Source organism: Protopterus annectens, chromosome 11.part0, assembly GCF_019279795.1.
Source record: "Protopterus annectens isolate FY-2018-M chromosome 11.part0, PAN1.0, whole genome shotgun sequence".
In the NCBI taxonomy this organism is placed as follows: domain Eukaryota; kingdom Metazoa; phylum Chordata; order Ceratodontiformes; family Protopteridae; genus Protopterus; species Protopterus annectens.
In genome coordinates this window covers 1,444,577,089-1,444,591,980 of record NC_056745.1, presented here as the reverse complement: position 1 = coordinate 1,444,591,980, position 14,892 = coordinate 1,444,577,089, and the positions used below count along the sequence as shown (strand labels likewise).

Sequence of the window (14,892 nt, the reverse complement as noted above, 5' to 3'; positions counted from 1 at the left end):
CCAGTACCAGCTCCATCCTAGACTTGATCGTGGTCTGAAACCTTAATCTCTACTTCTTATCAGGAACCTTCCTTGATTCTCTCTGATAGACATCTCACCTACACCTGTTGACTAACTACCTAGCACATAAAACAGTAATATAAGGAATCCCACTACCTTCCGAGTTTGACCCAGAGAAGTTTAATAATATTCTTAAATCCCTTAATTAGTATTCTCAACATACATTACCACTAAATGAAGCTATTTTTAGATTCTTTGACACTCTAAATAGCCTAGCCCATATAAGAAGAACAGTCAATACCAAACAGACACCCTGGTTTATCTTACACTAGCAAAACTCTAATAAAAAAAATGATAAAGCCTGGAGAGAATGGCACAAAACCCTAGAACATCTAAAAAAAACCACAGACATCTCTGAAACCTAGCCAAAAAGGTCAACAATGACAGAAAACAGCATTACTTGCATCTTCAGCTTAACCTAAAACATAATCCTAAAAAATATTGGTATTCATTAAATAAAATCTTACCCCCTTGTAGACTTAATACTCCAACCCCCTTCCCAGATCTCTCTCCCTTAGATACTGCTGCCAAATTCATCTCTCATTTCATAGACTCTACTCTTACTAGCAGTTCCTTACCATCCCATTCTAGCCCAAAACAGAATCCAAACTTCAATAGCCTCACATTCTTCTACCTCCTACATAAAGTGCATCTAGTAAGAAAACTCAGTCCTTGCTCCACCTCTGTCAATAACTTACATGATACCTGAAGCTGGCATCATATGCAATTGTAGATCCAGTTTCTATTGTAATCAGTCATCCCATTCAAGAATCATAGATTTCTTTCTCATGGAAAAAAAATCATATTTCACTACATAAAGGAGGTAACTCTACCAAAATAAATCTCATACCTACTGCCTTACTGTCCCTTCTTTCTGTAAAACATTGGAAAAGGCATCCACAAAGAACTGTTAAAGTACTTACTTTATGAAAACATATTAACCCCAACCCAACTTGGCTTCTGACCATCACATAGTACGACAGTTACTCTTATATCCTTCCAAGACACCATGATTAAGGCCAGGGATAACAATAAATCGGTATTCTCCCTCTTTCAAGACCTCCCTAAAGCTTTCAGTATTGTTTCTCATGCCAAACTATTACAAATGATTGCCTTCAGTCTAACCAGCTCTACTCATAACTAGTTTACTAACTCTCTATTTAATCATTGCCAATCTGTTAAATTGCTCTCTGCTTTCTCGCCTTTCTTCCTAGTAAGTACCTGGGTTCCACAGGGCTCCATCCATGGTCCCTTTCTCTTTAATATGTTTATTAGCAATCTTCACACATCTTGCCAACATGCTTCTCTGGCACAATACGCAGATTATACCACTTTCATTTGCACTGCAGACAGTCTCACTGATCTAAAACCATTACACAAGATGCCTTCAAATCCATTGAAAATTGGTTAACTAACAATTAGTTATTTCTCAACCCCACCTCCCACCCCCCAAAAAACGACACTTACTCTTTGGTAAGTCCATAACTTCTATCAAGGGCAACTTCAAGTTTTCATCGTTAAATAGCACCATTATAAATGTTTTCTATACAAACCTGCTAGGCATAATAATTGAGAACCAGCTTAAATTTGACATACGTTTTCAAAATTCCATAAAAAATACACCAACAAACAAAATGGATTGCTTTGCAGGCCAAAGACCTTTCTCATTAACCCCTCCAGAGCTATACTTGCCAGGTCATATCTCCTTCCTTCCTTCCTTAGTTGCTTCTCTTATTCCAGTCAATCTGCAGGCCAATCTAACATCAAAACTAGAGCTATGCTGCAATAAAGTGGCTAGGTTTCCAGCAAATGCACTGTACTCCAGTCCTTTCCAGTCAATCTGCAGGCCAATCTAACATCAAAACTAAAGCTATGCTGCAATAAAGTGGCTAAGTTTCCAGCAAATGCACTGTACTCCAGTCCTTTAACTGGTTCAAGCCGCCAATCTATCTTAAATATACCCAGCTTGTCCAGGTGCACAAAATCACATATAACCCCTTAGCTTGTCTTGCTGTTAACTCTACTCAATCACTGCCTACCTAAAAGCCTTCTTCAATCCTCCAGTAAACAACTCCTTACTATTTATGAACACAGAAAGTCCATCAGATGCTCTCTATACTCAAATTCATTATCCAAACCTTCGAACAATATCCCAAAGATCATTAGGATGATATATAACACTCATTTATTTAAACACACACAAAAACACCTTCTCACTCAATCCTGGCTCTGCACTAGCATCACCCCAGGTTGAAACATAATATTTTTATTTTCTTCTGGTGATCCCCTCCTCTTCCTCTTCCTATGTTACTTTTCTCTTCTCTTCACAACTTCTATACTGTTCAGTCACCCCTCCATCATCTTTTTTAATGACTTATTTTTCAAAGCCTAGTCTTAGCTCTCTGGTCTGAACAAGGAAGGTCTCAAATTGTAAAAGTTGTAGAAACACAGTAATGTTAACCAGCTAGTTACAGAAAACTATAAATATTCAGAAATATAAATATTGTACTGTTATTTCTCCTGCCGCCTACTTTGTATTGTGTACATATTGCATGGTTGGCTATTCTGTCATCTTACTTGTTTTGCAAATTGTGTTTTACTGTACATGTATTAAATGTCCTGTTTTTGGAGTGTTTCTCCTTGAGCCTCTACTAAAAATGGGTTCTATGCCCAGACAAACTTTTCCTGTAAACAAATATCAAATAAAATAAATAAATAAAAACTTGGTAAGGGATATAGCATAGGCAGGTGCTATACAAAACTTATAACCTGTAGAACAATTGTGCAGTATGCAGAAGAGATTTATGGTATAGAGCACCTCTTAGCTTCTAGTAGGTGAAGGTGATGAAAGATGTAATTGATGAAGATGAATGGAAGAAGGTGTGTATACGTGAATTATGGGGAGTTTTGCATTTTGATAAATAAAATAAAATATTCCATATTTCAGGTTTAGGGAATTTTATTATGACAAATGGTAACTTAATGAGTCATGAATAACATCCACTTAGCCTACAATACATTACATTTCATTTGTTTCTGATCCAGACCCAGCAAATTTAATTTAGCCATTCTGTATTTTTAGTTTACATCATTTTCCATTCATTGCAATAGGAGTAGCTTCACAAACGTTGTACAGGTTGTGCAGCTTTTTATTAATGGGTTCTCTCGTGTGTGTTTTTCTTTCCTAATTCTGAGGAAAATTTTTGATCTAGTTCTAAGGTAATTCTTAATCCTTTTTGATAGTATCCAGTAATTTGTGATATTATTTTAGTTGTTTAGTAAGGACACGGTTTAGAAATATTAGTTGTAATGTGTACTGATGTTTTAGTGATTATATTCTTATTTAGTGGAAATATTTAGATTCAAGTCCATTTTGCCAGTAGTGTTGGATGTGGTTTGCATTTCCTTGTTTTCAATACTGTAATTTTTTTTTCTAGTTTTCCTAAATCTTGTGTGTGAGATTTTAATTTATGTTACTCTCATTGATTCTGAATGATATAAGCACAGCATGTTTTATGTACTGTGTGTGTGTGCATGTTTTCCTAGTTGTTGTAAATAGGCCTGACTTACAATGGCTGATAGGGTGATATGTACATGTAATGAAAGGGTACATGAACCAAGCAAATTTAAAACTGGGTGATAAGAAGCTAGGAAGAGACTTATGGGCATGTGACCAAGAAATCAGCCAGTTATATGTTGGGGTCATGGGAGTGCAAACTGGCTAATTAACAACAAAATACGGTTAATGTATGTAGTTAGTTTATTATATAGGGACACAAAATAAATGGAAATTATTAAGGAATTGAAAGAAGGCAATGAGTGGAGAGTGAATATAAACTGTAACGGCATGTAAATAAACAAAGTAAATTGCATTTGTTTAAAAAAGAAGAGTGGAAATGTATTATAAATGATAGCAGAGACAACGATTACAGAAGGTAAGGTATAGTGGAGATGGCTATGCGATAGTTAATAAGAAAACAGATATAGAGCTGTACATCTCAGAGGCAATAAGGAGATAAAAGGTTTAAATAATACAAAAAGGAAGGATGAGGGGAGGAAAATGGGTGGTCTTAAAAAAGAGCTTACATTAGTGAAACATTAAAAGAAGGTTTGGTGATATAAATATGAACATTTACAAAAGATATATAGTAGATATAATGCAGAGCAGCTTTAAATAAAACTCAGTAGTGAAGAAAAAATGTAAGAAGAGCTAGCAAATTATTCAAAAATAAGTGTAAAAATCAGGAGTATATGTAGAAAAATGAATGAGGCTATCATGCATTCAAAGGAATAACAAAGATTAAACATATAACAAATCAAGTATTGTGTGGGTATGCATGCATTTCAAAGTTCCCCAGTAATGCCTACCCTGGAAAATATTTCACTTAGGAAGTTAATATCTGTTAAGCTATTCTACATTTGTTTTGTTTTAATAAAGACAATGCTTTATGCATTTTGCTAATCTGAAACAGTTAATCAGCTAAGTATGTGAAGTCTGTTGTAGGATATGCACATTTTGTAGGAAGAACATAAAACTTGTGAAACACAACAGGGAGATTATTTCTGCAAAAACGCATAATCCAATGAATGCATCCTAGTGTTATCAATACAGCCAGAACATTTTTTAGTAATGTGTGCTTTTATTGTTCTTGTACAATAAAGAGTTGTTTAATAATCTAAATTGTTTATGGCAGTCTAGAAGGGCAACTGCATTACAGCTCAGAATAACATCATCATCAGTCATCAACATCATCATTGTCATCATCATCATCACCATCAACATCATGACCATCACCAACATCGTTGTCATCATCACCATCACCAACATCATCATTGTCATCATCATCATAACCATCACCATCATCATTGTCATCATTATCATCACCATCACCATCATCATTGTTATCGTCATCATCATCACCAACATCATCGCCATCACCAACATCATCATTGTCATCACCATCATCACCATCAACAACATCATTATTGTCATCATCATCATCATCACCATCACCATCATCATTGTCATCATCATCATCACCAACATCATCATCGCCATCACCAACATCATCATTGTCATCACCATCATCACCATCAACAACATCATTATTGTCATCATCATCACCATCACCAACATCATTGTCATCATCACCATCACCATCATCATTGTCATCATCATCATCACCAACATCATCATCACCAACATCATCATTGTCATCATCATCACCACCATCACCATCATCATTGTCATCATCATCATCAACCCCCTTTTTCCCATTTTTTACATGAGTTTGGGGTGTTATATCAACTGTCACCATCAATCTCTATTCAGTATCACTGTCCTACCTTTTTCTATACTCATACCTGACTGTTGCAGGCCTTCTCTCACACAATCCAGCCACCTCTTTGAAGGACACCATCATTTCCTCTTGCCTTCTTCCTGTCTCTTCTTCAACAGATTGCCTTCTGCTTTTCTGCATGTGTGCCCAAACCACTGTAATATGTTCTCTTTGACCATTTCTGCAATTGGAGCAATACTGGCTTCTGCTCTTAACTCTTTATTTCTTTGTCTATCCCACCGTGTGCATCTTACCACCCATCTCAGGCATTTCATCTCCATCACCTCTAACTTCCTCAACTTCTCTGCCTTTACTACCCAGGTTTCTGTACCATTCACTAGTAATGGTCACCCACTGTTTTGTGTAACATACTTTTCAGCTTCTTTATCATTCCTTTGCCATATGCACCTGACACTCTGTCCCAGTTTGCTGCAGCCCCTCTAATTTTGGCTTTGGTCTCATTCATACTTTTCTTCTGCTCAACCACTCCTTAGAGATACTTGAAATGTTAAACTGTTCCACTACTTTCCCTTTTATCTCAATTCTCAGTTTTATTTAATTTCCCCCATTTGCTGCCATTACAACTGTATTATCCTACTCAGTTTCATCCCATGCGCCTTCAGTTTTGCATTCCATCCTCGACACCTTTGCTGAAGTTCTTGCTCAGAGAGTGCCTGCAGTGCCATATCATCTGCATACAGCAACTTTGTTGATCTGTCCCCTCTGATATGTTTGCTAATGTAGTCCATCACCAGTATGAACTTCAGTGGGCTCAGAACTGAACCCTTATGCACACCCATTCCCACTGTGAACCCCTCTGTGAGACCAAACACTGTCCATACTTGAGTCAATGGATCCTTGTAAATAGCTTGCACTAATTCTACTGGTGTTTCTGGGACTTTGAACCACTATAGGACTGCCAAAATCAGCTTTCTTGGGACCTTGTCATATGGTTTCTCCAAGTCTAGGAATACCCAGTTGGGCTTCTTCCTCATTTCTAGTTTCTTCTCAAGTATCTGCTGTACCCTGATTAGAATCTGAACTGCTCATTGCCCATCTTGCTTTCTAGTACTTTATATACTTGTTTATTAATCACCCTCTCCAGAACTTTCACGCAATCTGTCCTTTGGGTGAGACATTAAACCAAGGTCCCATTTGCTTGAGTTGCTGGTAGCTCAGGTGGATGCAAAAAATTCCATAAACCTGTCAAAAAAAGTAGGGTAAGTTCCCTGATGCTCTGGGGAAATTTCCCTAGTAGTATGAATATCACCTTGTTTCTCCCCTGAAAAGAGGCTACTTGCCCACTGGGACTAACCTGGACAACAAAATATAAATAAAATGTGACAGAAAGTGATACCTCTATACTTATCATAGTTCAGCCACATTGGTGTAGTAGTTGGCATTGCCCCCTCACAGCAAGAGGCTCTCCAGTTCGATCCTAGGCAGGGCTGCCTTCTGTGTGGAGTCTGCATGTCCTCCCTGTGGTCGCGTGGGTTTCCTTCGGGTGCTCTGGTTTCCTCCCACATCCCAAAGACATGCTGTAGGTGGATTGTACACTCTAAACTGGCCCTAGGCATGAGTGCATGTGTGTGCTTTCCGTGGAAGGTTGGGCACTGGGCTGGCAACTCGACATCGTAAAACTCCACTGCCAATCATGAGCGGACAGGTGATCCACTGCGGCGACCCCTAAATGGGAAAAGCCAAAAGAAGAAGAATACTACCCATAGCTGTGAATGTCTCCTTTGTTCTTGTACACTGGCATTAGTATGCTTATTCCCCAGTCATCTGGGATATGTCTTCCTGTCCACACTGCTATGAGTTCCCTTAGAAGCCATTTCACCCCTCTCTCACGTAACATCTTTATCATTATTTGCTGTAACCTCATTTGAGCCTGCTGCTTTGCATGACTTCATTTTCCTTAGAGCTATTCTTACTACTTCTAGGGTGGGCGCCTCTTCTTCTTTCATTGTAGGCCGTGTTTGGGGCAGTACAGCTTCTGTGGCTTCTTCCATGAAGAAGCTGCTAGAAATATTCCTTCCATCTGCCCTTGATGCCATGCAGACTGTTGAGCAGGTTGTTGCTGGTATCCCTTATGAAGGGTGTCTGACTACCTTTTTATCTTTCTGTCTTTGCCTTGCAACCTGACATACTTTATTTGTGCCATCTACTGAATCACTTTCCAGAAGCTGGTAAATTACTTCTTATACTTGTTCTTTGTAATTGCAGCTCCTTTCTTAGCCTCTATGTTAGCCATCCAGTATTCTTTCTTATCCTCGTCCTTTTTATCTAGCTCCCACTTTTTCCAGGCTCTTTCTTTCTTTTGACTGCTTCTTGGACTTCTGCATTACACCACCAACTTTCCTTAAGCACCTTATTTCCATACCTGGCTCAGTTGCATATTTGGTCTGTAGCCCATACATATGCTCTTTAAAGAGCTACCATTCTTCTTCATCTCCACCTATTTCCTCTTCTTCTTCAGGTCCAGAGCCTGAGTAATTCCTTGAACTGCTGTACTTTCTGTCCAGTCAAATTGCGGGGCTTCAGCTTGGTCTCTGTTGACCTTAGAGCCTTCTCTGACCACTGCTTGCAGCTGACTGTGGCAACCAGTTGATCTGTCCCCTCTGATATGTTTGCTAATGTAGTCCATCACCAGTATGAACTTCAGTGGGCTCAGAACTGAACCCTTATGCACACCCATTCCCACTGTGAACCCCTCTGTGAGACCAAACACTGTCCATACTTGAGTCAATGGATCCTTGTAAATAGCTTGCACTAATTCTACTGGTGTTTCTGGGACTTTGAACCACTATAGGACTGCCAAAATCAGCTTTCTTGGGACCTTGTCATATGGTTTCTCCAAGTCTAGGAATACCCAGTTGGGCTTCTTCCTCATTTCTAGTTTCTTCTCAAGTATCTGCTGTACCCTGATTAGAATCTGAACTGCTCATTGCCCATCTTGCTTTCTAGTACTTTATATACTTGTTTATTAATCACCCTCTCCAGAACTTTCACGCAATCTGTCCTTTGGGTGAGACATTAAACCAAGGCCCCATTTGCTTGAGTTGATGGTAGCTCAGGTGGATGCAAAAAATTCCATAAACCTGTCAAAAAAAGTAGGGTAAGTTCCCTGATGTTCTGGGGAAATTTCCCTAGTAGTATGAATATCACCTTGTTTCTCCCCTGAAAAGAGGCTACTTGCCCACTGGGACTAACCTGGACAACAAAATATAAATAAAATGTGACAGAAAGTGATACCTCTATACTTATCATAGTTCAGCCACATTGGTGTAGTAGTTGGCATTGCCCCCTCACAGCAAGAGGCTCTCCAGTTCGATCCTAGGCAGGGCTGCCTTCTGTGTGGAGTCTGCATGTCCTCCCTGTGGTCGCGTGGGTTTCCTTCGGGTGCTCTGGTTTCCTCCCACATCCCAAAGACATGCTGTAGGTGGATTGTACACTCTAAATTGGCCCTAGGCATGAGTGCATGTGTGTGCTTTCCGTGGAAGGTTGGGCACTGGGCTGGCAACCCGACATCGTAAAACTCCACTGCCAATCATGAGCGGACAGGTGATCCACTGCGGCGACCCCTAAATGGGAAAAGCCAAAAGAAGAAGAATACTACCCATAGCTGTGAATGTCTCCTTTGTTCTTGTACACTGGCATTAGTATGCTTATTCCCCAGTCATCTGGGATATGTCTTCCTGTCCACACTGCTATGAGTTCCCTTAGAAGCCATTTCACCCCTCTCACACCTAACATCTTTATCATTATTTGCTGTGACCTCATTTGAGCCTGCTGCTTTGCATGACTTCATTTTCCTTAGAGCTATTCTTACTACTTCTAGGGTGGGCGCCTCTTCTTCTTTCATTGTAGGCCGTGTTTGGGGCAGTACAGCTTCTGTGGCTTCTTCCATGAAGAAGCTGCTAGAAATATTCCTTCCATCTGCCTTTGATGTCTTGTAGACTGTTGAGCAGGTTGTTGCTGGTATCCCTTATGAAGGGTGTCTGACTACCTTTTTATCTTTCTGTCTTTGCCTTGCAACCTGACATACTTTATTTGTGCCATCTACTGAATCACTTTCCAGAAGCTGGTAAATTACTTCTTATACTTGTTCTTTGTAATTGCAGCTCCTTTCTTAGCCTCTATGTTAGCCATCCAGTATTCTTTCTTATCCTCGTCCTTTTTATCTAGCTCCCACTTTTTCCAGGCTCTTTCTTTCTTTTGACTGCTTCCTGGACTTCTGCATTACACCACCAACTTTCCTTAAGCACCTTATTTCCACACCTGGCTCAGTTGCATATCTGGTCTGTAGCCCATACATATGCTCTTTAAAGAGCTACCATTCTTCTTCATCTCCACCTATTTCCTCTTCTTCTTCAGGTCCAGAGCCTGAGTAATTCCTTGAACTGCTGTACTTTCTGTCCAGTCAAATTGCGGGGCTTCAGCTTGGTCTCTGTTGACCTTAGAGCCTTCTCTGACCACTGCTTGCAGCTGACTGTGGCAACCAGTGGTTTGTGCTGTGGGCTGACTGCTTCACTGGGGATGACTTTGCAATCACTGATTCTGCCCGAGTGCCCTGTCCTTACTAGGAGGAAGTCTACCTGAGTTGCATGTTGGCCACTCCTGTATGTGACCTTGTGACTGTCTGTCTTTCTGAACCATGTGCTGGCTACAATCAATCCATTTGCCAAAGAGAAGTCTAGAATGGCCTCTTTTTCTTTATTCCTGCTTCCCCAACCATGTCAGTCATCATATCCTGTTCTGTCTGTCCCAATATGTGCATTCAGATCACTCATGAGCAACACTAATTCATGTTGTCTTGCTTTATATAGTAGGTCCTGCAACTGCTCTCTTCACCTTACTATCATAACCCTGCTGTGAGGCATAGGCTGAATTTATGAATCCTGACCTATCATTAGGTTGAAGTCTGATTGTCATAAGTCTGTCACTAATTCTGATGATATCCCTCATTGCCTTCTGAAACCTCTCTCTCACCACAATTCCCACATCATTTCTAGCATTTTCTCCTCCTGAGAAGTACACTCTGGATCCCATGCCAAGTGGCACTGCCCTTCCATCTTGTCTCTTGGATACATAGAATGTCCAGCTTCCTCCTTACTATCATGTCACCCACTTCCAAGCTGCATCCTGTCAGTGAAACTACACTGAATGCAGCAATCTTAAGTTCATGTTTGGCAGGTTGATTGGTTTTACGTCCTGCTTTCATTCAGCAGCGCTATCCCAGGTAACCCAAGCTGAGCAACTAGTCACCAGCCAGCTAGTAGCTTATTCAACCATGACTGCTGGGTTTTATGGCAGTCAACCACTGGTCAATAGCGGCACATACAACCTTTTCACTGTTAGCATGGGTCCCAGGAATAGGTCAGAGTATGCCGAGTCCTCAACTCACTTTACACTGGAAAAAAACCCTTGCCCAGTTTGATGACATTAGTAAACAGGACTGAATTACCTAGGGTCATATTTTTACAATTTTGAGTGACTAGCCCTACCACAGTGCCCAGACTGTGATCCAAGTTCTTCTATCCTAAGGATACTGTGCACCACAGCAGATGCCCAAAGTGGTTGGACTATACAACTCTTCCCCTTACAGGGCACCATCTGGAGTCTGAGAGTCTATGGTGCTGCCCACAGTTCCAGTCTTGGGTGAATCTGAGATGGAAACACAGCATATATAATTTATTTTGGAAGTGGGTGGAACCTCACACAGATATAAGCAGACCATGCAAACTCCAAACAGGCATTTGCCAGAGGTCAGGATTGAAACTTGTACCTTATGCATGGGAGCTAAAGACCTTAACCATTACTTGAATTAGTCTCTAGTGCAGAATAACAATAACTGCATATTATTCATGCTTAAAAAAGAAAACTAAAGTTCTTTCAGATTTTTACAAAGCTGCATATTGTGAAAGAGGATTAAGAGTACATCACACCTTGGGATTAGCAGAGGGACCTGTTACTGACAACTACATTTTAGAACATTCTACAGTAGACGACTTTATGGAGAGCAGAATTAAGGTTTTAATTCTAGTAGTTCATTGAATCATAGAAGATACCAGGCAGCTGGGACCAGTATATATATATATATATATATATATATATATATATATATATATATATATATATATATCAGTGGTCATTTACATCTCACCAGTATCCTTCCTAACACTTTACCCCCTTATTCAAGTTGTAACAAGACAATAATTCCAGAGATGAATTGGTGAATACCCATCCAGTTGTCTAACTCCTTTCTGAAAGAAGAAAATTTGTTCCATTTCTCTATTTGGGGAGGAAATTTGTTCCAGGGAAGGGATAAGCATTGCAAAAAAAATGTTTCTGTCCACTGTGTTTTGTTTATTTACTGAAGCAGGCTTAGATCCTTGATTCTAGTGTTAGGAGGGACTGTCTAATTTGTGGGGATATAAGAGGTTTTAGACTACTGATTCCCTAAAGACCTGAATGGCTAGGCACAGATCACTCCTAAGAAATCTATAGGACGCTGAATAAAATGACAGTGCTTCCAGACACTCCTGGTAGCTCTGGTCTTGTAGTGTCTGATCTTTTTAGTTACAAACCTCTGGGGTCTTTCAAGTTGTGTGATATGCCTAGTAAGACACATCCCAAAAGGGGCACTCTATTAAATAATAGTTCTTATCAATGCAAATTATAGAGTGGATATGACCTTCCTCTAGATAAAATACCTTTCACAATCAACTGTGCCAGTTAAAAGGATTTCAGAACCATTTTTGCAACATGATGGTCAAAAGCAAGTGAATTATGTATGCATGCATGTATGTTCCACGATCTCTCACAATGCTTTCATTTTGAAGTAAGGTGTTTTCTGTACTGTAACACAGATAAAGGGATTGTTAACTAAATGTGTTGATATTGCACTTTCCTGCATTCAGTTTAAACCATTTTTGAGCACTGTTGTTGGCATGTATAAGTTCCAGTTGAATCTTCTATGTGTCAGAGAGAGACTTAATGATGATACAATGTTTGCAGTCATTTGCAAACTTTGGTAGCCGTAGAGTCTCACTTGTGATTTAGAGATTTGTGATTTAGCTGCCGAATAACAGGGGTTCCAGCACAAAGCCCAAAGGAACCACAGGAAGTGACCTTCATGATTACTGAGGACATATCAGCCATCTTCACCACATGGACTCTGTCCTTCAACTAATTTGCTACTGATCTAACTATGCAGGAGTCAGTTTGGAGTTTATTCAGCTTATTTCTTATGTTAGCATGTAGTACGGTGGCATGAGCTTAGCCAAGCCGAAGTGCGTTGTATGATCATCATGTCTACTGTCCATGGCTTGTATTACCTCTCAAAGAAGTTCACCAAATTCATTATACAGGATCTACCCTTAACAAAGATAAACTATGGGGTGGGGAGTTGTCAACCTTGTATATTATCGTGGTCCATGGATGATGTATTTTTCATTCTGTAGAGTACTTTTATCAGGAGTTTCTTGGTTATGATGGAAGGTTTGAGTTTCTGAGGGATATGTCAGCTTTATACAATTGTCTCTAGGATGAATTTGCCCTCCTTTTTTTACTAGTGTGTTGGCTACATCTACTGCTTTGAGGAGGCAGCGCCATGTTGAAAACGTTCTGAGCAATGCTGCGCGGTGTTCATTAGTTTCCTTATTTAGTTAGACATATGAGGTTGCATTAACTTAATTACGATCAAATAGGAATTTTACAGCTGGAAAGAATACACTGCTGAAGTCTGAAAAAGTGAAATCATGTATGTGTTAAAGGTATGTATATCATGTGCAGTGGAGGACAACCTTCTGCATGAAAGGCAGCTGTCTATTCACCTGCCAAAAGCTGACTTGAAAGATTTAGTTTGAGTGCCACTGAACAGATCACTATTGATAATCAGACCTATCCAACCCCATTAAATGAGCTAATATGATTTATGTTGAGTGTCACTCAATAAATCACTATTGATAATCAGAGCTATCCAACCTCATTAAATGAGCTAATTAATATGCACGTTGTAAGCTTTTCCAGGTACCATTAGAAAACATTTACTGAGAAAATGTCATCTAGCATACAAGATTAACTATATTGTTTCATTCTGTCCTGTTCTGTAGGAAAGTAGTCATTTGACAAAAATGAGATGTTTTACAGTGATACTAATTTGAAGATTATACCTATATAATAACTGACTTATTTGTTTATATTGTATAGAGAGTAAAGTTAAACAAAGAAAGTGAGCCTACATTTTACCTGCAGGTTATCTTATTTACTGTTTGTTTCCATTTACATAAAAACTCATTCACAGGTGTATGGGAGAGTTAATTATGTTTGCAAGAGAAAATTGCATTAAAATTCATTTCTGTATTGCTATTGGCACATAGATGTTATGCCATACATTTGTAGTCTTCTTTTAATTGATGCAGTCTGTGTGTAAATGTACCCCTTGGACCTTTAAATGTCCATTAATGTTTGTTAAGTTCTGTAAGATCTGTAGAAATCTACAAATGCAAACCAGCTGGAAAGCATCCAAGTAAAGTTATTAATCCAATTTGCACTGCAAAAATTGCATGCTTTGCTAACAACTCCATGTCACTAAAGTGATGCTACATTATTACAAATGATTTCCAGGAATATTATTTATAATAAGTCTAGTGCCCATAATCATTAATAATTTACTTTTTTGCTTATGTGTTTCCAGTGTCATACATAAACCATTATGTTAACTTACAGTGGCGATCCAGTTGATTCTCTTTGCATGTTCTGTAACTGGAAATGTTCCAGTAGCTCTGACAAAAACAAGTGCATTTCCATGACAGAGTCCAGTTCTCCATGGTGATCTAAATTGTTGTACAAGTGATACAGAAGTGTTTGATAATTCTGAGAACTTGTTGGATAAACCTGTTTAAAATATGCAAAAAAGATACATTTGGTTACTATGAAACAATATTGTAATACACATTCTAAACTACATGAGAAAAGTCAATTTTATGACTCAAAACTTATTTAGTACATTTATACGTACTGTAGCTCTACTAATCTTGCTTAGTAAAATTAGCAAACTAATGTGCCACTCTTTTTTTATCCGCCATTAGAATGCACACAGATGGTCTGAAATTTTAAATTCAGTCAGGCTTGTGCCACTTTTGTTTAATTCATTATTGACAGTTTCCTGCTGCTGATGACAACATATAAAATAGTTACCTAATCAGTGAATGCCAGTACTTAGTTACCTGCATCATTAGTACCTTCCAAGAATAAGCAATGTAGTAGAAACAATTGTAGGCCCTTATGAAAGAGCCTGTGTCGTAATATAATACAATATCTTATATATAATTATAATAATAATAATAATAATAATAATGCAGTTTATAAGGTTGTACTTTATTTTCAGCAGAATGAACATTTATTCATAAGAAACTGTTGATCTGTACTATAAATACTTTTCACAACTATATTCTAAGGAGAAAACAGAGGCACAACATGGTAGCAG

At 38.8% G+C, this 14,892-nt stretch overlaps 1 protein-coding gene across 1 annotated transcript in view; it reads right to left on the bottom strand.

Moving 5' to 3' along the window:
• The window catches only part of CPED1 (cadherin like and PC-esterase domain containing 1), a 2,422,552-nt gene that overhangs the window by 1,613,102 nt on the left and 794,558 nt on the right, over positions 1–14,892 (bottom strand). Inside the window, exon 12 of the mRNA XM_044087326.1 lies at positions 14,131–14,300. Coding sequence (XP_043943261.1) covers positions 14,131–14,300 — 170 coding nt within the window. The remainder of the gene's footprint in view (positions 1–14,130; positions 14,301–14,892) is intronic.